A 27,541-nucleotide genomic window follows, 5' to 3' on the forward strand; every position below is an offset into this window, starting at 1 on the left:
CTTATCAGATCAAATAATATTTAGAAACGAATTTACCAGTAGAAGTGAAACACTCACTAGGTAAGTGTTTGGTCGGCTACCAAACAAACTTCGAAAAGTGTTTACTTAAAAATATATAACGAAAATTTAAAATGTGTGTACAATAAAAGTGTACTGTAATTTATACGTGTGAAAGTATCAAATTAAGTCTTTGTATCGACTACCACTACGTGTTTGGCTTATTGCGTATACATCTATGCATACGCAATTTAAAAGCAAATGCGATCGCGATAGCTGTCGGGACATTTTCGATATCAAAGATTTGATGTTAGTTACGTTTTATACAACTTTTAATCTAGCTACCAAGGTTAACAAGTGAAGGCGCAATTTAAGTAATATTTTCATTTTGCTCGGCTGGAAACGTCATAAAGAATTCAGTATACTTACATCTCCGGGGAAAAAGCAATCAAAAACTAATGTTCCTTATTCAGGGGTATTTATTTACCTTACCCAGGTGTTCGGATATTTTTTATGTGGTCAAATATCAATCGGTCAGGAGCTCTATTTGGCTCCGTACGCCCGCCGAGGGTTCAACATTGCCGTCTACGCGTGATTGATGCTGCTGGTCGACGCAGACTAGCAATTTTCGGGCAAGAAAAATTTATGTGTTTAGTTAGACACTATGTTATTTCAGACTTGTAGTTTTCTTGTTGATTTATATAGCTTGTTACTGACTGCGTCGAGACACCTTGACAGTCTCCACGAGCGCCTTGTTACTTCTTTTATGTATTGGTGTAGACGGCTCTCTATTTTCTTATAATGAGTTTATTATTTTGGTATAAAGCATTGTTAAATACAAGCCTTTGTACCGCTTTCGTATGAAAATTAATGATCATAATTTCGTTCCAATTTATTTCAATGGATAGACAAATTAGTTTGGGTAATTGGCAGAAAAACAAAATAATTGCGTTGCTTCGTATTTTATTTATTGAAGATGTAGGTACAATGTAACTTACAGAAGGGAGATTAAGAAGATATTTACAAGGTGTTAAGGTAACATTTAAAATTTAGTTAATACTTTAAAATGTCTGTGTCTAACAATAAAACAATCTAAGAAAATAACAAATAAACTATATACTAACATGAAGCTGAAAGTATTACAAAGCAAAACATAGACAAGTAACCATAGTTAACAATGAGTCATATAAATAATATTTCAAAGTTTCAAAAATCCTAAACAATTTTATTGATAACTATAAAAATTATTGCCCTAATCAAAACTTTAACTACATCTTATGTACGTGCACAACATTTAACAGTGATTAAATTTATCTATCAACTAGTGAATTACCTAAACAAATAAAGATTCTTATTTATTTAAAAGATTAACTTATAATAATAGAGTTCTTACTTTAAAACTTAGCTAACATTATTGATTTAGATATGTTTGATATTCTTGTTTTACGCAGCTGTTTGAGACACTCTTCAATCACAGACGTCGCACAATGACTTGAGAACGTTATTACACACCGCCTACATGAAAATATGTTTCACATTTCAGACTAGTTATGCTGGTTGCCATACCCAGAATTACGTAAAAATTTCTTTGTGATAGTAATTAACTAAGCATATTATTATAATGTTAAGAACTTTTTTTATATTTCTTTAGGTAGCGTGCTGGAATAAAATTCTGTGTTCAGTTTATGTTTCAGTGAGTTTTTAATAGACTTGGTTTTTGCAAGTTTATCTGTGATTGAAGTTACTACAAACGTCTGCTATAAAATACGCACAAGTGCTTTCATAATTCCTTTGTAAATATTAATTTTAGTTCAATAGGTTACTGAAATATTTTCACGTAAATTCCTCGTGAATGCGCCAATAAAAGGGACATTAAAAACATATAAATATTCGTTGATTCTGGATTTTGGAAGCAAATATTCTACTTAAAAATAATTACACCCTTACACCGTATGCGTCGCCGTTCTTACTCTACTTTGCGATTAGGTGGTGTTCTGCCTTGCAAAGATCAATAAGTACCTCACGTTATAAGATATGAAACACTGAGATGCATGATTATGACTGTATATGTATGTACACCAAACTCTACTGTGGATATAAAATAATAATAAATGGGATATACCTACATCTTATTTTCGTTGGTAAAGAAAATCGATACTGAATAAAGACACGGTTCTGATTGAAGACCCTATTATATTGCTTATGAATGATGATCCAATGACATCGGAACAATATGAAGAGATTTACTATAATCATGTATTGTCAAAGACACTATGTACTTTTGTTGGAGTTTTAGGCAGGTTGCATCAAATCGATCTAACTGATATTCATGTTAAAGTTATTTCAACGGATAGATTATGAGACCAATATTCCAAGTCATGATCAGCCTGAATTTTTTACATGATTATAGCATCTCGTTTATGAAACTTTAGAATACTCGCTTTACTCTTTGTTTATTATGTACTTTAGTGGCAAAGTTATAAATGTAGTTGATTGGTGCCATTTGAAATGTTTGCACGATATTTCAATTGATTGGAATTTTTTATTTGTATAGTAGTTTGTGTAAAGAGTATATAATATTTTGTAAAAGTCGAGTAAATATTTACTTTACAAATAACTCACGTTTAAACTAACCTTTACCAATGTTCTTGTAAAAAGAATTAAGTATCGCATGTTTCTGTACACTACAGTTAGTGGGTATCATTTAGACGTGTATACCCGGTGTTTCACATTTTAAAATATACTTTAAGCCTTAAAAAGCTGTGTTCAGGGCTCGCCGTCTCGCGTATTACCTATGGACATTTTATGCTAAATAGGTATTACTTAGACTTATTCAACTAACTCTTCAGTCTTGGACGTTACACTTAAATAGAATACTTCTAAAACCCGCGTCGTAAAATCTCACCACAACTCGTAAATTAATTATAGACTGCGTGTTTTAATTATTCTATCGCGTAAATCAACACACATCAAAGATAATTCCATGACCACTAAAAGCTATAGACACACAACGTTTCGGAATATTTCGGATCGCTTCTGTTACATTATCTACACAAACACTTGGATATTTTGGGCTACGATTTAGTTTCATTTATTGAAGACTCATTCGTCTGAATGATATAGATTACGTATCTAAGAATCGGAAAAATCACATTCACTAATAAATAAAACACATTTAGGACACCGCACGACCAAAAATTACGACACCTAAAGTAGTAAGCGAAAATGTACAACATTCATTCCTTTGAACGTAATATTACATAGTTCAGTTATATTTATTTCATATCACTTACATCTATATAAAATTCATTAATCCTAACAAATGAAATTATCACAAATATCAAAAAATTCACTTTCTGTATAATAAACGCTGTATAATTAATACAATACTTAATTATATATAAAAATATATTGCTCAGGGTTTCAGTGGGTCGGTCTATCAAATCAGTGCTTTAAATGGCCTGCGGATTATCTATTTCTAATTTGTTTAAAAATCATATATTAAGACTAAATAAATGTGATAACCGTAACATCTTGTTGTTCCCATTCTTTAGACGTTTCCTTTCAAATTCAAATCTACATTAGATTACATACGACCAAATGAAATACAACAAAACGATTGCCTAATAAGATTAATATTTTTAAAATTTAAAATGTCTTAAGTATAATAAAAATGTTGCTAGGTATAAATAAAATATCTCTTCAGGTTTCTTATTCTAAGTTAATCTAGATGTATACATAAACGACTTTAAAAAAGTTACTGACTAGTGATATGTTCACGATATGTATTTGATATGTTGATCACAACGAAGTAATGACTCATCACAATGTGTGGATCGCCGTAAGTCCTAGTCTTCAGGCCAACCGAGGTCTTCGCCGATAAGGTCGTAGAACCTCTGGTTGTGTTGTATGAAGAACTTTCTTAACTTGGTGACGACGGCGGGGTCGACACGCGGGTGCTTACGACCCTTTGTTTCGCGAAGACACTTGTCTGTAGTGTCGTTGCGAAGGCAATAGAAACCTTTCGTTTCGTTGAAATAGAAATTCTTCCTTCCTGTTTAGACAAAACATTAATGTGAGACCAAATATACAGACTCATTTAACAAAAAATAACAGCTCCGTCGTGACTTACCGATTTTATGTTCAATCCCAAGAAACTTCTCAATACGTCGTAGCTGTGGCACAGGATCTTCAATGAGTAAGTCACCGTTGACCACTAGAATTTGTTCCCGCGGGAATACTTCTAGCCATCGATGAAGGTACGCGTGGTACAACGATATGGCTATTGGCCTGTTAGAAATAAAACAAGGACATTATAATACGTTCCACGCCGAAACTACAACTACTTAAATTGAAGTTTTGCAAAAGGATTGTTATATTCTACATATAACAATCCTTTTGCAAAACTTCATCCTCTCCCGAGGGATTCCTAAGAAGATTGGTGGGTATATATTCGCGTTTACGGTAGGTTGACGGAGGCAGGACGTGGACGATAATCACAAGAGATTCGGAAGTAGCGACATGCAGGATTAAAGGCCGTAGCATACGTTTCCACTAACAGCCTGACGTACATAAGTATGAAACCAAGGCGGATCAGCAAGTTCGGCGTTTTGTTTCGACTCCTAACTTCCTAACCCCCTTGTGTTCTAGTTTTTACGTGTGCTGCGAGCCTTAAATTTGTATTTTTATGACACTGACCTGTAAGCGATGTTAATAGATCCGTCGGGTGAAATGGCGAGATGTTCGAAGGGTTTGGCTGCGTCGGGCACGGGGTGGCCTGGCAGCTGCGGGTGCGCCGGCGCCGAGGGCGTGGCGCGACTACGCAGTTGTGTATAGTCGGATATTGCTCGCGTCACTGGCTCACGCACTATGAGTAGTAGACGTACTGAGGAGTTCATTGCCCTCACGCGTTCAGGTACCTTTAGGATTTAAAACTATTCTTGTAAATGGCGAAATACTACTTAAAATACGGTAGATAAACCTAAGCTATTGTACATATTATTTCAAACATAGACGTGTTAAGAAGATGAACAACATTGCCTGGTGAAAAAGGAAGTTTATTAAACGAAGCTGAAGAAACGCTGAACTTTCCTCAGAAACACATTGCTCGTTATATTTATAAACAGAGGCCATTAATTTATGTCGTAGTCGCGTGAAGAGAATGTTAATTACGTTCGAGTATAAATAAATTGAACTGAATACTACTGCATGCACTGAAAAACAAATTTATTTTGCAAGGAATATTTCGCAGTTCAAACTAGATTACTCTTTCGTGAAGTTACGAAGATTGGGCGTTCTGATAAACCAGCCCAATATGCATATATCTTTCTTTTATTTTTATTCTATTCGGAAGCCCTAATCGTAAAAATAGCTAAGTAGAAAATCGGAATACAGATGACCAGCGTTTCGTAATCCGATCTATCCGTACAAAAACTTATTATTATTTTATGCGAAATGAATGCTATAAAGTTACGAAACTGATTGAGATGAAACTTAGCAAGGTAAACATAACTTAGGGAATAACAAAGGTAGACAAAAATAACGAAATATTTATTTAAATGCTGGTGACCTATGTGTTATAGTCTTACCTCTGGAGTAACAAAGTAGCTCGGGCTCTTCTCTATCGTGATCTGTCCTTTGAAAGATAGCGGCATTTTACTCCTGTACCATTCAAGTCCGAGCGCGTAGTTCTCGTCACGATCGAAGAAGTGAACTTCTCCCGAAGCCTTCTGCACCATTGGATGGAGGTATAACATCTCGAGTAGAGCTCGCGTGCCGCATTTTCTTACGCCAATTATCAAAGCCTGTGACCAAATAATACTACTTACACCACATCACAATTTTACATACTTGTAATAAAGATTTTCAATTGGGTAGTCGACTGGGTTAGCGAAAAATTATTTAACGTGGACTCATAAAAGGTTTATCTAAAATGCTCAGGCTATGATATTTTTTCTGTTCTAAGCCAACGAGCTCCTCTGATTTGATTGGTAGCCAAGTACCATAATTAAGTTATTTACGGAACTAAGCACTAAAAATTATGATATGCTACTGCCAGTAATCGGTATCAATCGATTAGTTGGAAACTTTTTAAATGATTTCAGGATATTTGATTAAATATTGAATGTTATGGGTTTGATTTTAGTTATGTGTCACCGTTGTGTCGTTTTACCTGTGGGAGTCTGCGTGCTGGTCTCGGTTGTCGAGGTGGTCTTAACCGCTTTCTCAGCGCCATGGGGTGGTTGATAGTTCGACTGTTACTCTCTTGACTTTGTAAGATCTTTCGACCCTCACTTGCAGCCGATGCCATACTGGCCGCCTATGACAAAGTTATTCTTTTAAAACATCTACTTGGTAATAAGTCTATATTATATTAATAAATTGGTAATAATAATAAGTTTGCTGTTACGTCTACTTAAGAATTTTTATTTAACAAAAAAAAAAGGCTGGATGCCTTTTACAAGAAAAAAATAATCGGGATTGAATTTTTAATCCCAGATAAGCTGCTTTGTCTATCTGGAAAGAAAACACGGCAGCGCTTCCTTCTACTCAAGTCATTATAGATAAACAAGGCCCCGCGTAAATACAAAGCTCTAGCCATATATTTATTAACGCAATTTTGAAACTTAAGACGTTTTAAGTGAATTAAGGAAGATCACTAGCTCCCTCAGGGTCGTTGTGTTCCCTGATCACTGCATAAGATATTATATAACGAGATGATATTACGAGTATCAAATTCGGACCCTTATCGTAATCGTAATAACGTGTAGATTCGAAATGTTGCCGATAATAAATTCAATCCGGGCACAATTCCAATAAATTGGTGAGCTATAAAAAGCTTGTATGAGATGAATTCTAACTCACAATTTGTCGTAATTCGCGGGCGTTCAAATTTGATGGCAGAGCTAATTTACCCGTGTCATTGGTATTGATAGATAGGGCGCTTTGCGATATTATGTCACGAACATCAGGCACCGAATACCAACGGGATTAACGTTAAACACTTGCCGCGTCACTCAATGTTCGGCTTGCAGTTACTCCTCTAATTATGGCTAATAGCGATGCTTTGTGTGTTTAATCGAAATCATCCATTATTATGCTTTTGTACAATTAATTAACCGGGGTAAATAATTTCCTAAGCTTTCAGAGATTTCGCTATCGGCTACATCTTATAGAAGAAACACTACAATCTACTTTGTTGAGTAGTAACATGGAAACGACATTAAAACGTACACGAGTTACACTTCTTTGTATCATTTATGTAGAGCTCACATATTTTTTGCTACAAAAAAATGTTTAAAGCCATTGTTTTGTGACGCGAACCCCAAGGCTGTATAGGGCGCATGTAGCCCTCGTTACGCTTCTACTTGTTGATGTCGTAAAACCGTAACATTGTAAAACAAGGGTGTCATAAAAAGGGCGGTGCTGTCATGTTATCTGCGGAGAACGGTTCGGAACATTAATTACGATTACGAGTGCGGTAGGCAGTGGGCGAAGGCTTGGCGGGCACGCCTTGTGGCACGCCACGCCGCCCGGAAGTCGGCCAGCTCAAGTAAGCGGCTTAACCTAAAGGGTTCAAGCTTATGTTCGCTCGATATGCTAAGGTGCATTAGCGATTTATAGTTCCCTACTCGCGAGTGTATAACCGTTCGTCCTCCGGCCGCAGATGGTATCGCAAAGCTGTTATAGCGAACACGCCCGTGTAACTTTAAATTATGCGTACAACGTGTATTTAAACTACCTGTATGTTAGTAGTAGATAACATTACACAGTCATGTTGTTAAGTAACGTGCGCATATTTTACGCAGTAACTATAAACGTACTCTTTCAGGGTTCAGAATAAATGATATGCCTGCCTTAAAAGCACTCGAATTTTTACATTGTCAGACCAGCGCCTCTAATCAAATATAGCGGCCATTCGAAATATGTTTAATTTACCTGTATGCTGTATAGTGCGCTGTCATATAGCACGTGGAAGGTGAGGAACAGCGAGAGCAGCGTGACGGAGAGCAGGGCCGCGGCGAGCTTGGGCCGCGACACCCCCACCACCAGCACGCAGTCTGCCAGCTCGCCCTCCGCCGGCCGAAACGACGACCGCGGCAACCATCTAACACACATACACATCATTTGACTGCCTCCGTCTGTACCGGCGCAGTGGTTTAGGTCGCCACGCCGCTTCCATTGCATCAAGATGGTGGGGAGGTCGTGGGTTCGATTCCCACACGGAACCATTATTTTTGCGATCCATAAATAATTATTTCGGGTCAGGTTGTACTTTGTGTCCGTTGTATATTTGTAAAAAAGTCCCCGCGACCGAAGAGCAATTCTTAGTGCGGGAGTTGTCTTGTTTTTTAATAAAAATACCGTCGGTTCACGGTATATTATAATTTTACAAATATTTCTAATAATATAATAGTAGCAACTACATACCGAAGAAATACCCAATTTCAAATGCTTTACATAAGTACAGTTACATATTGTAAGTGAGTGACTGCTTTGTTTTATGTTATAGTCGTACAAATTCTTTTAAAATCAACAGTTAGCGTTTTTTGTGTATTTGAACATTAATAATACACCAAAAAATGAAAATCGACAAAGAACATTCTATACTTTTTTTAAAGGGTTCTCTCGTGTTTATGGCCAGTATGATGCGAGTTACAATAAAATAAAATAAACCTTTTTATAAATATTACTTAATTTTACTAATATTCATTGTAATTCTTAAGTAGAAAGTTTTTATCATGTCTTATTCAATGTTAATCAGTAGCAGTAACGAATGAGATTTTGTTGCTGCTTATAAAGTTTATAGGAAGACTGAGTTGTAAGAGTAGAGTAGTGCAAGTGTTCGTAGGTGTCTCTACAATGTGAACTAAGTCATAAATAAAGAATGAAGCAGTAATGTTAGGTTATCACACCTGTTGTGTTAACAATGTTGGAATCTTTCCTATTGAAAAGAAGAATAAGTGTCTCAGCAAGTTGATTGAACGTAATTTGTATAAAATAATTAAAAACATTGAATAAATACTATGTGATACAAGCTTATCAATACTTATTTTATACATACAATGAAACTGGCCGTTTGATTTTGAGATTTAAAAAAGGAATTTATAGAATAACCCAGATTTCCTATACATTAAACGTCCACATAATTGTATTATTAACCGTTTTTACTACATGGTGGACAGATTCGTTTCACATTAAAATTATATGGAAAACAATGGCTCTCATAACGTTTTGTGACAAATTTAGGTCTCTTAATAATAGTGTATTGTACCAATACAATTATTATTACACAATCAAGCCTTTTCAACAAATTTGACTAATTATCACATTCACTTTTACACGCGTATGCCAGGAACATTCTATACATCGATTTTGCCTCCAATTATAGGTTACGCCTAAAAATAACTGACTCGAAATAGGTATAAATTTTTTACTCGTATTTCAATGTATTTTTTTAAATATTCGTTAAAGTATTCAAGCGTAGGCGTAGCCACCTAGCTTCTACTTATTTTATTTTACAACCATGTTTTTAGCGTATTTGTTAAACGAATTTTAATAACGTTATTATAATTCTTTGAAATCGTGGGTGAATTGTCAGGAGGAGGAACAATGATGAAGGCGTTTGGAATATTTTCATAGTACAAATTGTCGTAGGTGAAGACTGTAAGGTATTAGTGAGGTATACTTACAGAATATCGAGCGGCAAAGACTGCGAGCAACTCCTATAAGTTGCTTCTTGCCGGTGCTTGGTCGGCAGCGAGTGATTCATCTGCGCACGCGACTCCATGCGGCTCCCATAATAAACTAGCACATCTTCACACTAAACTTCTCTACGCCATCTTATCAAAAGCCATATCAAAATCACAGAATAAACTCCTCAATGTGCTACACGAAAGCAGCCCGAAGGCTGTATCATTTTTTCTTCGTCAATCGATTTAATAGAATCTGTAACAAAATATTGGTGAACGAAATGATGGAAGCGTTATTTTCGCAACGTGATAGAAAACAATATTGTATATTGGTTGAAACAACACTCAGCCATCATAAATAAATACAGATTCGTAGACTTGAAAACACGTGTTCGAAATGTGCGCTTTCCGGCAGACATTGCATGGGATGAACAATAGAATAAGCTTACAAAGAATATGGATTAAAGCTATTCAAAAACGTTTAATCATTCCATTGACATGTACATGAACTGTATACAAACACGTGTTATAGAGCACGTTACAACATTCATAATGAGCCTAATTATTGTTTCGTTTACTGTCAAATAAGGCTGAAATAACTAACGACATACCATATTACGTGACCTTTGAAGGCTCCTCCTACACCTGTAACAAGAGAAAACGAAACGTGAAAATTACAGTAGCAGGTACTCTCACTATGTATAAATTAACATTGAGTTGTACAAAAGGCAAAGAACACGAATGTAGGTGGTCAGGAAATCACAGCTGCTCCCAAATTCACGGGGGCCGACACGAAATGGTGCGCCGTACGTTGCGACGCTTTACGACTGAGTGGTAAAATAAGTTCATTTTACACGTTTCCACCTTTGTTGTAGGCAATACAACACTATACTAGGCGGTAGATTGAAGCTCGACTGGATTTTACACCGGACTTACCTACATTTTTGTAGTAAGCCTAATGCTTTCAATGTACTGAGAGTACCTGCATTGAAAGCTACTACCCCTAAGAGTACCGAGAGGCGTAAACACTTCAGAAATAATTGATAAGATTCGCGTATTAAGGCCGTTGATTGTTTTTTAAGTATTCATTAGTGTGTTTATAACTGGTGTACGTAGTTTTAGTGGCCCATAAAATGTACACTACAACGGGTTCGCTTACAGGCTTTGTATAAAATAGATATATATTCGTATAATAAAAAGATTATAAAATATTTATTATATTGGAAGTAGTTAAACCATTTAAACATAAAGCTGGATTTGGACACTAATATGAAATTCGATTCAAAATAGTTATCGAATATTGTATTTCAGGATTTCATTGTTAATCGATTGCATACTGTTTGTTATGAGTGCGAAAAACACATGCGAACATATTTAGGCCCACAATAGTTGTTGTGCATTTCGTTTATTAACGCGCTATTTCAAGAACGATGAAAAATAAAGTTTTTTCGTGTAAGAGTAAAAACATATATCCAATCTCGCAAAATTTCGCAAATATAATATTAGTAGATTTGCGTGACCTTATTATGTTTGTTTTAATTGTTAAGCAGCAGTTTTCTTTCATATTAGGTCAGGGAAAAAGTTTTTTCCTATTATAGTATGTATGAACTTGTAATAAAATCTTTTCTCTACACAAAGAGCTCGATATTTGGGTACCTCACGAGCTCACTGAAAGAAACCTAATGAACAGTGTACTCATTTGTGATTCTTGAAGCCAAAGAGATTTTATTACAAGTTCATACATACTATAATGCGAAAAGACTTTTTCCCCGACCTAATATTATTATCTATGGTTACGTTACGACTACGGTCACACATGGGTGACCCAAACTGCTATTGTTAACGTCCAATTAAATTGCCTTCTAGGTTTTTTAATGTTTTTTGTAAAACATCACAGGGATAACTAAATCCATTGGTACGTCATTGAATACGTGTCGCATACGATTGTACGTCGGATGACTGGTCGGCTGCCTTGTAATTTGTTTTGTAAAACGAATCGTTGTATTTTGATCTGAAATATCGTATGTATTGTAAGTAACAAGAGTCACGGAATACATTCGAATGTTCAAATTGTTGTTTCTGAATGCACTATGACATTTTGCGTCCAATATTACAATATAATAGAACGACAACGTGACGTAGTAAAAATAGAGATAATTTTCTGTACATTATTTCAAAAAGATAACTGCACTGTTCGGCCAACCGACTGTACTATTGAACTATATAAGTTCATGCGTATTTTCTTAAAACTACAAGTATCTGTATTTCTACAGAGCTCCATAACCGCACGAGATAATGTTCATATTACTGTCCTGAAGTTTGTCATAAGTTAATAGATAAGTTAATTTGTCTTTAAAGTAAAAATTACATATCCACCTATCATGTACGATTATGAAAAAAAAAACGTCGTATACAATATGTACTAAGCCACCAAAATAATAGTAACCGAAGTAAAAAGTGTACAATGTTATAATACATCGAAGAACGACGTATTTAATTGATTCCAGTAGAGCCGCAACAGAAATATTTTATTAACTTGGACAAGTAGAGTTTAAGGTTGAGGTAAGAACAGAGTTACGACTTTCATTAAAATTCTAAGCGGCTACAAAAAATATTTATCCCCCCGGTTTAATATTTTTTATCTTGCATTCAAAGTTGCTCAGAGATCTCTGGTATTAATTACGTTTGCAGCCAATTGAACTGATGGATTGTACGCTTTTATTTTCCTTATCCAAGCTAAGCCAGCTCAGCAGACTAAAGAAAAATAAACAGCAGACTTCCTCCACTGTTTGCAAAGTAGCCTTCAAAACCGTAACATCTACTTTGTTATAAACTTTTACTTGAATTAAGTTCTACATTAGGCTAACAGGTATTTTGACCTCTGACATTCTAACATACAAATAACAATACACATAAGTTGCGTCATGGCCACTCGGTTTTGGTGAGAGCACAAGTCACAGTTGTGTAAATGTCAAGGAGGAAATGTCCAAATGGAATTATCTTCGGGTCGAATGCGGTATGTAATGCATTTTTAGTGTAAGTGGTTAATATGAGTGTGGGGTTGTGGGGGCGTGGGTGTGCGCGCAGACAATGTGAAGGCCAGGTCAAGGCTCCGCTGCACCGCCGTATATTAATAACGTACGAGCACCGATCGTGTCACGTTACTGCTATTTCCACGTGAAGGCCGATCCCGGATTACTTTCATTATCGACTCAGATTGCTCAATTTAAACACACGTTTCACATTTAAAACGACCTCGCCACCCCAAAAGGTAGGTACGACCGTAATCTCAATGTTGCTATTGAGGAAAATATTAACGGGAAGTCAGCGCCTCAGATCATTTGGAATAAAATAAGACAAAGAGGATTACTTGAGCGGACTGACAATAAAATCCCTGGCATCTAAGTTTTAAGACACTTTAAAAAGGGCTTAGCTTTTATTAGATTCGACTTTGGCGGCAGTGAATAATTGTGGTTTTGTTCCGCCTGTTACGTAACATGGATTATAATTAATGCAAGTCCCTTCAGGTACACGTCTACACGACATCTGCATACGACAATTAACAGTAATTAGTGTTTGTAGTGTCGCGAGCACGCATTAGTTATACGCCTCTTAGCTGGAGTCGCCGAGGGCTAATGTATGACACGACTCCACGGCTCCACGGCTTGTACTCAATCTAACACACGTACACGTTCTGTGTAAAACAGGAATGTTACCCTAATTAAAGAACGAAATTGGCTCGCGGAGGCTCGCATTTTTACGACCAATCATAAAACAGGCTTTTAGAGTACAACATAAAGTACCCACCTACCCACCCAGAATTTTTACGGGAGTCAGACGTTTTATTCGTCAAATTAAATTCACAGCTTCCGGATTTTACATCATGTCAAATGACAAATTACTTGGTAATTGAGAAAACCCGTTTTATTATGCGCGCACTTGTTAAGTGGAGTGAGTGAGCCAGAAAGATCAATGAACGTTTTCCGTATAATTTAGAACGGTAGCTGAAATGTCTCCGTGAAAAATACCGAGGTTTCCAATTTTGTTTGTTTTTCTAAAACCTCGCTCGCTATTTGCATTTCAGTTTCATTTTTCCTTTAAATTTTTTGTGACCTTTTTAAAAAGCAGGAACGTGCTATGGCTTATTAATTCACAATTTGTTTTCCGTTTAAAACATTATATATCTTGTTTGTTCATTTAATAAACTAAACGTATTTTAACACAAATACAGTTTTGTAATTTATTTGCATTTCAAATAACAACGATTTTTAGACGAGGAAACGTCTTAAGTAAAAAATAAAAAATGGTATCTCAGTGACTGGTAGGAAAGATCATGTTCCTACCGACAGAATTTATTGAAAAATTTAAATTCGTGCTGACTGAGCCACAGTCATTTAATAAAGTTCAGTTGAAAATAAATGTGAATTTATCCTATTGTATTTGGATACGATTTGTGTTTGCGGTTCTAGTTTACACGGCTTTGTTCTACTGCCGATGAAATTATAATTACAAAATAATGACAGACAGCCGCGAAACACGAACAAATATTAGTTTACCACGTAGCCCGATAATGGAGAGTTGATAGATAGTTCTAGTTTATGATAAATTGTGCCTGGTAGTGTACAATGCGAGGATTGAGGAGTAATAATAAATACCCAGATATTTTCGTCCTCGTATCAAGGTATTTAATACTCTATGGTAAATTTAGCTACCATTCCGTCAAAGTTAATATTACCGGCGTGCATTATTTCCATAATATGCAATATCGTGCCTCGTTCCCCGTAATTTTACTTTAAGGCCAAGTGCTGCAAAACGGTACTTTGTAATAACACGCCGCGTCCTTGTGAACTTAATTTTTGAGAGTGTTTAAGACAGTCCGTAATAATATTTATATGCAAATAAGTTAGTAACAACGGCTACGTTACACTACGCCAGTGACGTGTCGGATGTACACATGTACTCGTACACGTGCTTCTAACGTGCACTCTACCATCGCATGTCACTAAATGTGTTATTCACTGTTCTAAAGGTCAAGGTTTTTAAAAGTTATTTGTGCAATTTCCACGAAAATTCTAATGAAAAACGTTCCATGACCTTTCGCATAGTGAAATTTTATTTTATCAAGTTAATGAACATTTAATGGACACAGGTACCTAAGTAATAATGAAGAAAACATTCTACCAAGAATAATATTTTCGAAAAACGTCTCATTTTGACGTGTGTTTTTCAATCGAAGCGTCAAAGCTTTTAGGCGGCGATTCTTTAATTGGACAGTACAAAGTGCTGCTCCGCCTGACTTTCCAATGTATTTACTACATAGTATATAATAAATATATAGCGAACTATTGTGACAACTAACAAGCAAGTTTCGTTGTGTCGCCAGCGTCGTCTTCAGATCCACGCCATTGTGCACCAAAGGCCACGGAGTTCGGTGAATGAGAACCCCGAAAGGTCGCTCTCTATGTTGTATCTCTATTGAGAACACCTTTGTACAATAAATAGCCTGCCTACTGCCTTTTCTACTTGATTCACAAAGCGAAGGAAATCTTTAAAGATATATTCGGAACATTATGAATGTTTCGGACGGGTCTGTCGGAATGAGGGATAACGATTGTGCCTACATACAGTTTCTAAATGTTTTTCGGTAGACTAAAGAACTAGAACAGCGATGAACTGTTTTCTCTGACTATAGATATACGTAGGTTAAGGTAATGATAAGTTTGTAATTGTCGAGGGTCCCATAACACGTCGATAATATTGTAAGTTACTGGTAATGTGAACAGGAGTAGGTATGGCGCGTTATGGCGGCACAAGAGGTTTGCGCCTATTACCATAAAGTACGGAAGCTATAAAACGGAGCTTCCACCAAATTTAGTTCACGGCTTCACGTCGATACTATTACACCGAAAATATGAAAATGAATAAAACAGCGTACGTATAGCGATGTCGAATAATTAATAAATTATCTCTTAATGGACGTTTTCATTAATTTTTAAAAAATATTTCCTTTAATTACTGAAGTGTGGGGGCAAGATAAGTTATGATTCTTTATTAACCTGCAAAATTTAATAAGATCCTACTGCGGGATTTACGTCACTTCTTCTTTGAGTTCACACGTAGCTACCTACGTGTATACTCACTTCTTGGTAAAAGAAAAGTCTTATTATCTTATAATCAAATCTGGGAGATAAAATTACGTGTGAGTCACAAGGCTGTACTCTATGCTAAATACGGCTGAACGTTGGCACAAAATGTAAGATTGAATTACAAAATATTTTACTAACTTAAGAAATGTACCTATAACTAAGCACGACCGTTATTAGTCAGAGCTGTGGTAAAAATATTTTTTAGAAATAAGTAATTTTAATACCTTTGGTATTTCAATATTTTACCAGACTGAAAACTTTCTTTTGAAAATTAATTTCTGCTGATGTTAACCCTTTTCTTCTTTTAAACAAGTATTACGAATAATTAAGTCAACAATATAAAAAAACCGCTGTGAAAAAATGGGAGTTTTCATAAATTATTTTACGAAAATTTTCGCCAACTGGGAAATTTTGAGAGTTATACAATCCAATAAGCCGAAGGGAATTAAAAAATATTACGTTACCCAAAAACTTCTGGTTAACAGCACGTTTTAATTACGAAGTACTGGCAAAATTATTATAACTCAGTTTGTTTAGCATCGGCACCAAGTAATTATTAATGGTTGATCATTCCATAGATAAATTTGAAAATGTCCTTTTTAATAAAGGTGACTGACGCGGCGAACCTTATCGAAAACTTAACAAAAAAAACGGAAAGATCTTTATTGTAGTAATTCGAGCCCGTTGGGTGATGTAAGTGGTGCAGGTTTTACCAAACCTAAATGAAAAATAATAATATATCATGTCTTTTTAAAAAATCATAACGAATATATTATTTAAATTGCTTCCTCGAGCATTGCGCCGCGCAATGTGTAGAGGCTTGACAAAGATCACAGATATTCGTACACACTTACCGCCGAGCGCGTGCAACGTACTTCACATATATTTTGCAGAATTAACACAGCGTCAATATCGCTACAGGCTTTTACACACAAAATATATTTATAATATGTAAGTTTGTATGTATATGAGTGTACAGCATGTAAATATTTAAGTGGTTTTCGATGACATCAGCGAGGCAGGAGACACAGGTACAGATAATCGGCTTTCCTTTTGTGCCTCCGAAAAGGAAATGTTTTTTCCATAGCACAGTTTGTAATATGTTTTTCAGAGGCGGAATTTTAACGCCCAAGGGATGTTTTTATGCTTAGACTCAGGGAAATTGGACAAATTGAATTTTGTGTTTTGTTTGAATATAATGTAGCTACATTTACCTGACTACGTGAAAGTGGGTTCGTTATATTGGAAGTTCTCGTAATATCTACAACTAGGAGAGTGGATACAGAGGCAATCTACATTTTCATATAATGGATGTTAGATATTCAGTTCTGTTTCCTTCTTCAAATAGGCAATCTTGCAGAGAATTTTCTATGCGGATAGCTAGCACGATTACATGCAGTAACATACATATTTTGTGTTAGTTTCTGATTTAGTGTTTTAATTTTGCAGATGGGATTTCTCGCCAGATATTTGGTAAGTGAAGCTCTAAATTTGAGCATTCATACGTGTTTTCAAACCAAATATATAAGAAAACTCGAACTAACATGGGTCAAGTTTTATCGTATTATTTACATTTGAGGGCGATCTAATTCGTGCACGCACGGGGTTAACGTTTCGTCACACCTGTCAATTATAGCTGGCAATAAGCCCACTTCCTACAACGATAACTAACCTACTATTCTGCTCGCGGTGTTTTTACTATAATAAAACTGTGAATGTTGTGCTAATGTATATAATAAAGCTGAAGAGTATTTTCTTAATCTCTTTGTGTGTGAATACGGTTTATTTGGGCTTTTTTCACGTTTGCTTAGCAGTTCAAAAAATGCGACGGTCAAATAATTTTTGATTTACTTCATAATTTTTTTGGCCAGAATATAGTCATGATTGCGTTTATACTAACCACGAATAAAAAACCTTTATTTTTGTATATAAATTTGCGAAGCCAATGTTATCGAAGTTATTATAACAAACGCGAGTCAAACTGGTCAGAAATAAAAGATACATAGAACAATAAATATTATAGAGTAAATAAACAAAACAAAACAAATAGCGCCATGATACGCGATATGTCTGTCCATTGCAACGTAGAAATAACAAGCATCCGTTAGAATAAGATGCTCCGTGTTGCATCTGCTGCAATAACTCGAGTGCGACAATATTTGAGATCTGCGAGACGCCTTGACCCACCTTATACAACATTATTTTATATTTATTTAAACCAACGTTATATCAAGTATTTTGAGGCGCTCATAGCCAGTGCTCACCAGTCGGTAAACGGTCTCTGGGTTAAGCAAACCTTGGCGCGGTCATTACATAAGATGGGTGACCGCATAGTGGTTTTTACACAATTTTTATAGTACATTTTAAATCTCAAAATGTCGGCATTTGATAGTACCGACGGTATAGAATCGCGTTACTGAAACTTTCGGTACTCAATAGAACTGACTAGAAAATCGCTCTACTGATCGTGTTCTTAAATTATGCCTCATACGTTTTTGCGATAAACTTTTTACATCATAGTGCTTTGAAATTCGCATTATGTTGAGTGTGGATTTCATTATTACAATTATAATATCGTATGTGTTTTACTAGCGACCTTTTCCGTAGCTCGATTCCCTTCTGCTATCGACTACCGGCAACCGGCTTGTCATCGAGAAATTTTGTATAATTTCTTATCAGTGCCTCTGATGGGCGTCGCGTCGTAGAAACTATTTTGGCAGTGCATTCTAAATGTCAAACTTTCGATACACGACAGTACCTACTGGCTGCACAGAATCGCGCTACCGATCAAAACATAATTCTAATTCACGATCAGTTTATCACAGAGTTGCCGCTATTAAACGTTACATAAGGATACGGTAAAATTAGCTATAAACACACTTCTCGTTGGGTACGCAGTCGGTAAAGGAAACGACAAAGGAATAGCTAATAACAATCGGCAAATATGTACGTACATGTAACCTGTTTAATTTGCTTTCATTGGTAATGTTTGTTCTTTATGTTGAACCGTATGAAAGCACTTGTAGCAGTTAAAACAGAATCTTATATGCGTATATATCGCTTTTGTATTAACAGGGCCATGTTAGAAGTACAGCCGGAAGCAAATATCCTTAACAAAGTGTGTATTCTTAAAAATATCATACGTTGCATTTAAAAAAAGCAGGAAAATATCATTAATACATTGGGTTACCAATTTAATACGTAACCATACATATAGTAAACATTCAGAATTAAGTCCTAAATTGTAATAACAAAAAAACTAATTACTTTTTTGTAATATTATTTACGGGTTCGTGAATATATAGTTTTATTTATAAAACAAACACTGCTATGTCTTTGGATGAGCTAGCAACTACAGTCTTTAGAGGTGATACGAATATTTTGCTTTCAAGCTACATACCTACAAACTTATACGTCTAGTATATATGGTTTCATATACTTACTAGATATCTTCCGTCAGTGATTACTGTTGGTGACTGTACCTCTCTCGTATAGGAAGAATTAGTCGGGGTTAATGTGGTTATTATAAATTCAATACGCTTTACAGGATTATGTGGCACACGTGCTTACAGCCCTACGGCTAAAGAATCTCAAGTATGGAATATGTCCTTTCTGCAGTTAAATTATTTTATCTTTATGGAAAGTTAAATTCGGTTTTAAGTTCGTTATGGGTTTCGTTAGGATCAGTTGCACGAAGTCATCGATTCCTACATTTTTTTTAAATAAAAGATAACTTATTAAAAATTATTTTCATGTTTCGAAACATTATTACCATACCAGTATAATAGTAATTGTAATGGAAAATAAATATTGCTGAAAAAGCGCGTTTATACCGATTCAATGTTGAGTTGTTTCAGGTAAAATTTCAAATTTAATCTACTTGAACGTAAACGCTACAATATTTCTTGCAAACAGTCGCGGGCAGACTAGTCAATAATAAAATAGTCAAACCTTTTTCATCCCTCAAGTGCTTTCCTACGTTCAACTCGGAACAAGTGAATTTCAATGAAGTGAAAAGAACACAAATCTACCTTTTTCTTTTTCACTTAATAAAGAAGTAGGTACTCGATGCAAAGTATTTTTAAGTATTCCTTCACCGATATTACATGAGTTTCTGTATCGCCATTAAAAATACATTGAGAAGGTATATCGACATCTTTTTTTATCCTATTTCGATGATTTATCAAACAAGAACTTTTTACTTGAGAAATTGCAGTTTTCGCTTCGCATCGAAAAGTTGTGATCAAGATTATAAAGTTGGATATCCCGTGGAGCGACGATTCAGAAAGCATTAGTCAGAACGACTGAGATAACACATTCTCTTTGAAAACTTGATCCTTTAGTGGAATTAAGAAATTATTTTCGCTGAAACGATTTTTATGATAGTTTAAAGTTTTATTTAAATTTTAAATTAGGGGCCGTGAGCTTCTTATGATTATTGAGAAACTTTAGGTATTAAATTACAAAGGGTTGTTGTAATTTGAACTTTTATTGTTACGGTTTGTTCTACTTATTAGATACTCCTGTCGTGGAAGTATGCACTTAATGGAAAACTATTAACTGTTTATTGGGTCATGTAATCCAGTTCCTGGATTTTAGTCCAGGAATTTAATACTTTATAAGAAGAACTTCAACCCCTAAATCGGAGTGTATAATTTATCTTTGAGCGAATGCGCATACCGAGAAATGAAAAAATGGAAAGCGGAAAGATTTTCTTATAAATATATATTCAAGAGAAATATTTCGTAAAGAGAGAATACTTTAAACATGGTCAACAATCATGTAAAGAATGAACGTTGAAAGATTTCGAAACATTTAACTGACTCGAAGTCTTTTTAATACATAATAATGTAACAACCTTTCATCTCCCAAAAATATATTATCCCATAGAGACCGAAATATTCACGAGAGTGAAATGGTCGACTAACCTAAATACCTGAAATACGAGTGTAAAACTAATTTCATATTAGTCAATAGACAATTAAGTTCAACAACGAAATTACGTAGCAACGACCACTGATTTAATTAACTGCTAAATTGAATTATTCGCCGAGGTTCAAATATTAAAATCGTGAATGTATTTTCAGGTAAATTGCCGTTACCTTTTGAAAACAAATGAAGTAAATATTTATTAATGGTTTCAAATACGGTAATCGTCGATTTGCAGTATTTGACGTAATACTGTCGCATTTCGTGTACGTGAAACATTCTTTCTTTATCTTGATTTAAATTAGAAATAGCGTGCTGTGTTAGACAAAACCATCTTTATCCAATATTTATCCAACAGGGTATTATCCACTTTACATAATTCATTTAGTGACGTCTAAACGTAGTGCAGCCGTAAATCGAATCTGTCTAGACTGTGATACGTTCCATCACGACATTGGAAATTGATTGGAACTAATAGATATATTGGATTCTTTTAGATGCACTTGACGTTCACGTTGAATGTCGCCGCGTCCTCCACGAACAAAGAAAAAACCCAGCACCGCTTATACTCCGAACTTAGTTAAACGATACACAGTAGATATGGATGTACGAATTATTTTGTTTTTGTTACATTAAGATTACCATAACTCTGGGGATATTTTTAGCTCCCTTTTATTTATTTTAATAAAAAAATGTATTTTAAGCCTTGTAATATTGTCTAAAAAAAGTATAAAACGTAAAATGTCAAGCATAAAAAGCCGCGATAACACGGCCGTGTCCCGAGCCTTTATGTCAACAAAAATGAACGTCCCGTGTTTTATAATTTATCGTCGCCGGCTAACATTTTAGGACGAAACGCTAAAAATACAAGCTGAAATACTGACCAACTCGGTCCGTAACGAACGCGCACAAAGGATGAACGAATTCAACTACGGATACCTAATGGAGCCGCTCTTATTAAATATTGAATAGTGATGTTGAAATGTCAGCATAGCAAACAGGCCAATCTTACGAAATATACGCTACGCTTTGCATCAACGCAAATATACTTTGCCGACATCATTTGGAATTTCATAAGCATGCCTTATGGAATATTACGGAATACAAACCTGGAGAAGGAAAACATAATGTTTAATTATATTTACTTGGGGAATAATAATTCTTCCTTTGTGTGAGTGGGGAAACTTGTGTCCGACTTAATAAACTGCGGAGCCTTCTTGGTTCATCTGCCTAGTGACTAAAACTCCTAATATAGCGAGAAAAATAAATCAGGGGAGTTTTATAAGTCCTAACTAGGTCAAAATACAACTGTAGGTAATTTGTATTGAGTTTAACACGCGAGACAGAGTTTTCCAGAAGACTTCTACGTATATAGTATAGGAAATGAAGGAACGGACGCTTCTCAATTTATTTTCAACTGGATGCGAAGTAAAATTCACTCACGTTTTTCAAAGGAGAATGGCGCGAGAGAATTCCGGTTCTGCATATTGGTAGTGCTTTAGAGCTACGAATTGCAATGGGAAATAGGGAGTGACGTAGACTGATTTGTACGAAAGGTAATCGTGGTCAAAATGTTGATTCATTTTACTGTAAATACATTGAACTATTTTGGTTGTTTTCTGCCATTGTGTATAATGCTCAAAATGTTTTGTTTTTACTAGTTTGGTACCCCGTGCTGAACCTTAACAAAAAGTGCACATAAAACAAAAAAGTTTCCGTAACAATAATGTAACAAAGTATTTGCGATACTTTAGCCTATTTCGTCGCGTCGGCTCACTCGTGATTGACACGCACACGGTGAACGCGACCCGACAATTTTTCTAAGGTCACTAAAAATTACCGATAAATATTTCCTTCGTACAATGTTTTATTTTTTATTTATGGGGTGTTTTATTTCTGACTGTTTCTTTTCATTCCTCACATTAAATAACGGATACAAAAGCCTTTTTGAATTGTACATTAATCCCGGAACAATACGTTAGAGGAATAATGCTAGTAGGCGATTTTTCTTTGTTATATCCTATAATAAAATAATAAATAAAGCTTTTCCGACCTTATAGGAAAAGAGATCTAAATTGCCTACTTAGCTAAGAGGTATCTGTGGAAGTCGGGACGTGACATATTTAACGCTCTTTATTCTAGAACATAGATAAAATATACCTTCTTAACTCTGAATAAATGAACCGTGTTAATGTAGAAAAATACCGCAGTTTAGAGAAAAATATTGTATTGTAGATGTTGAGGCAGACAGTGCAAACTTGCTGGAATTTATGCAATAGCAGAATATCTGCTATTTCAATAACTTTAACGACGCCACGTCTCTACAAATAAAATTATACACAGAATTTGGTTAAAGGCACGCTCCACCAGGTTTTGTTCCTAGCTTATTACCTGAATTTACATTCTACCTTATTCCAGCTTATTGTGTATTGTTCTGCTCTTATTATGAGAGAATCAGTTTATATTTTGAGGGAAACAACTGAATTTTAAATTATTGTAAACTATCTTTTGTTTTAGTGTTTCAGTATTTCATGCAAATGAAAGCCTGCATTTCACAGAGTATTGGTTTATTACTTATTGAGCTTGCAAAAACAAACTGTGTATGTTATGTTACTACGATAACAAGCAATTCGGGAAATATGTTTTTTGATGTTCAATCGTTCTTAAAGATACTATACGTCGCATTCATTATAATCATTGGTCCCTTTTTTTACTCAGTCGTATACAATTGTTCCTCGCAAATGCTATTTATAGCGCAGTACCAAAATCCTACAATGGATTAAATTGGTCTGTATTTAACAGGTATACTACAAATAGGTACAAAGTTATTTATGAGACTTTAATTCTAGAACAGTTACCAAAATACAGTTCCAGTTAAAACGATGGTTTAAATAGAGCGAATAGAATTTAGTTAAGCAATACTAACAGCAACGGGTAAGCGAAAACAACAATCAAGTAATCATAAATGGAATTAAATTAAATGTAGTGTATTCATTAACTTGATGTGTTTCCTTCTCGAGGTACCAATTTAATTTAACTATAGATATAACGGTATAGTGCTTGGTAACTATTACTATCGGTATGATTAAAAATACCGTATTACTACCATTGAAACCAGATATATCCGTAACCCTCTATTTTTTTTATAACTTACGATTGACGACTATGATAAGAGTATATCATAGTTCATCACCAAGAAATGCGCACTACGACATAGTTAAAGAAAATAACTCCGTCAAGACCGTCAATACATTTAGCGCTAAAGCTCTTTCTAAACAATAAAATAAACATAATCAACAAACAAGATTACATCCCTGCTAATTGCGAATGAATCAGTAAATGTACTTCCAAACAAACATAGTAGAGAAAACGCAAGAGCAATATTTCGAAGCACTAATGGACGAAATGTAATTAGATCAATATCGTTCCCGGTAGTTACGTGGTGAATCCTAAAAGGTACAATTACGGAAGCTGCGGTTCGTTAACTTTTTAATTAAATAAACGGTCGAAATGTGGCCGTGTCCGCATGATTAATGCAGTTAAGGCACGTTCAAGGTCACTGAGCGGTTGCACTCGATGTATTTATTACTTGCCAGTTACTGTTGCTACGCTCCACGTAAATAAACTGCCACTCCTGTTGTTAAGCTCTTTAGAAAACTCTGAATACTGAAAACGGAAAACTAATATACTCCTATTCGGTCGCAACTAGTTTACGGCTCAACATTTAGTTTAAGGACAAACTAATTATTGAACCTTGTTTATAACTAACTTTTTCTAAATAAAATACAAAGCATGTCCCCCAATTGACACATTCCACGGTGAGAATTTTACACTTTGAAAGTAGTTTAAAATTTAAACGTTATTTATAGTTTAGTTTGTAGAGTTTACACACGACACTGAAATTCACTTAAATAAGGTTTTACAAGGCTAGTTTGGCCGATGACCAAGAACTTTACTATCCCACGACAGAACAAAACAATGCTTTTTATAAAACTATCTAGTTGGATAACTGAAGAGAAATAAATTGAACTCGGTTTTTTTGTTCTATTGATACTTTTAACTGCCTCAAAGGAAACTTTTATCGAAATATCGTTTCTTTTTCAATCAAAGCGGAACAAGAAAGAAAATGGAACGTTAAGATAGCAGTTTTAGATTGTAATAGTATAATGTTAAATTTGCATGCACAATGCTATCAAATATTATTTTAAGTTCAAGCAAATGTACAATAAAAGTTCGTAATTTAAATTATTCACGGAAGTATTTGAATTTTGGTCTATTTTTGTATCAAAAATTCTACCTTTTTTCAGTGTTTTTGTTACTCCTGTTGTTGAGTAAAGGTCTCTTTTCTTAGGCCAGCGTTTAGCGTAAATTTAATTGTGTTTTTATTTAAAGAAATTATGTATAAAATGTAGATCTACTATGAAAAAATACTATAAAGCGAATCGAAACATAGCAATAGTAACTATTCCGAAAAACTGGATGGAAAATAGTTTTCCTCTCGTGTTGGCTTTATAAATATTGAACAGGAAAGCACACGGTACGTATGAAGCCGAAACGACTGACTGTGATTTTTTTTTAAGCGGGAACCGAGTTTACTCCGCCGGTGAATGATGAGGCGGCAAATTTACCAATGATCTGATGAAAGGAAGAAATAAAAGAAGTTAGGTGAAATAAGAAGTTTCTTTATGAATTCATATCAAATGTAGGTGTGTTAATAAACTTATTGTTGTGAGAACAAACAATCGGATTTCCAGGGATGTGTACGGATGCAGTAAATCCGCCTGCAAACGCGAAGCAATAAACTTTCATTTAATATACGATTTATCGCTGCAGCTTCTGTGAGAGCCAAACAAAGGGTTTTAGATTGCTGTGTTTTGAATTAATATTAATTCATTTCCAAGTTTATGCTCTTTACGCTACGATATTTTGTCGTTAAATCAAGTTATTGTATCTTTATTTACAGTAGAAAGAAATAAAGGAAGTACACGGATTAAAAGTTCTTTAGAGAGGAGATAAATATTAAGTAGCTTAACTTCCTTGCTAGAGTAAATGATAAAACAAGCATTCAGATTTCTTTTAAACGCGATATTTTTAGTACAAATAAATAATAAAAACAGCGAAAGATGACCACTATAAAAGTATTCGAAGAACATTTTTCTAATAAGTGTAATTATAAACAATTACATAGTTGTCCCCAAACAAAATAATCACCTCAAAACAGTTAACACGTTGACATAGATTTTAAAATATGTACGAAGGGAAATAATTACATTGTTCGAGGAAGCGTCGAGTGCTATTCGTCTTACGTTTATTCGAATGTCGAGTTGATCCGAAGATTGATCGGTTTGCGGTGAAAAATACCTAGCATTCATCTGAAGTTATCAGGAAGAGATGCCGACGAACAAATACCTAAGTAAACGTGTAGAACGAATGAATCTTCGACAAAAATACCCGCAGATATTTATGCTCGGATGTTTACAACCTATGTTGATAAGGTTTTCCTTTATTGATGCTTAGTAGGAACTTGAAACATTTGTCTCTTAGTTCAACTATTGATTTGCATAACGTATGAAATAGAGTTTAAAATAATTCCTCACAGCTTCCTTTCTCCTTTATTTTTTATTATTAATCACTGCTGGACAGCTTTTAAAATGTTATATTTCATAACAATAATATAATATAATGTAATGTTTGAAGAACAAAGGTTCATGTTCCTCAACTCTGTCAAATATCGTTCAAGTAAAAATACGTTTTGTAAATGTAACATTGTAAGCGCGGCAACAAACTGTCAAAGAAAGTTTTACGTTTCCCTTAACCACCATTAAGTGGAGTGTAAACAAAGGCTTTTACACTCGATTGAACACAACTTTCCAATCTTCCCGCAGGCATAAATAAAGCGTGCAATATGACACTAATTGCTACACTTTACTACGAGCCTGCTACGACGTAGCGCCATACAACTCGTAGACGGTCATTGTACTGCCGCACAGGAACACTCTTGTATACGTTATTGTAATATTTTTCATATTTTCACACTTTTAAACGTTAAATTACCCTAGCATTCATTATGAAACTTACACCAAACAGGTTTTATGTAATATTTATCGGGACTATTAAATTATTATAACGTTTATCGTAACCTTCTTATCAAAGATCATAACCTAACATGTTTACTAGCTGCATGACCTCACATGCTATATACAAATATACTTGCGATTACGATCGTTGACCTTCGATACAAGTTGGCTATCATTATTCAAATAAAAGTAATGTCTTACCGTTTAGACAGCCGCCTGAAGATTTGCAAGCATAAGCAGCACTCTCACATGACACAACGATTCGTTTCGTTCAATCACATTCGCGTAAAGGTCCCGAACGCGGTTAGCTCTAAACAAATACAGATATCGGTGGTGACAGTTTATTAGTGTTTGTAACACAGCGAATTGTTGTGTGGGTATCGTGGGCAGCTGTCATTTGCAGGTGTAGGAGACGAGCGGCGTGGAGCGCGCGGTGGAGGCGACTGAGCCGGGCGGCGCGCGCCCGCGGGACCGCCCGCCGGTCGATATACGCGCCAGAATAAACACGCCGTACGACAACTACGAGTAGCGGCCGTGTTGCCAGCCTCGCCGAGCCGGTGTTGCCCCTCGCCGCCTTCTCTGTTTGCCTCCGTTTGTATCTCGCGCGAGCTCTTCTCTGCGATTCTTATGCCGGTCTCGCGAACGCGTCCTAATGAAATATGACACCGATGTGTTCCATTCGAATGTAACGTCTCTTCAC

At 35.3% G+C, this 27,541-nt stretch overlaps 1 protein-coding gene across 1 annotated transcript; it reads right to left on the reverse strand.

The window, feature by feature from the left end:
- Positions 1–953: 953 nt before the first annotated feature.
- On the reverse strand, positions 954–27,340 carry Hs3st-A (Heparan sulfate 3-O sulfotransferase-A). The gene is made up of 9 exons (XM_076113597.1): positions 27,043–27,340; positions 10,301–10,334; positions 9,690–9,945; positions 7,936–8,104; positions 6,170–6,316; positions 5,586–5,801; positions 4,696–4,916; positions 4,130–4,287; positions 954–4,051 (listed from the first exon to the last, which is right to left on the reverse strand). The coding sequence occupies exons 3-9, from the start codon at positions 9,785–9,787 to the stop codon at positions 3,846–3,848; spliced, it is 1,215 nt and encodes a 404-aa protein (XP_075969712.1). The 5' UTR covers positions 9,788–9,945; positions 10,301–10,334; positions 27,043–27,340; the 3' UTR covers positions 954–3,845.
- Positions 27,341–27,541: the final 201 nt, after the last annotated feature.

This window comes from Anticarsia gemmatalis, chromosome 4, assembly GCF_050436995.1.
Source record: "Anticarsia gemmatalis isolate Benzon Research Colony breed Stoneville strain chromosome 4, ilAntGemm2 primary, whole genome shotgun sequence".
Classification (NCBI taxonomy): Eukaryota; Metazoa; Arthropoda; class Insecta; order Lepidoptera; family Erebidae; genus Anticarsia; species Anticarsia gemmatalis.

Excerpts from the sequence above, each read along its gene's own strand:
- Hs3st-A (XM_076113597.1), bottom strand. The coding sequence starts at position 9,787 with ATGGAGTCGCGTGCGCAGATGAATCACTCGCTGCCGACCAAGCACCGG. Across the intron at positions 8,105-9,689 it reads TCTTTGCCGCTCGATATTCT|ATGGTTGCCGCGGTCGTCGT; the intron begins GTAAGTATACCT and ends TATGTGTGTTAG. Across the intron at positions 5,802-6,169 it reads CAGCACGCAGACTCCCACAG|GCTTTGATAATTGGCGTAAG; the intron begins GTAAAACGACAC and ends ATTTGGTCACAG.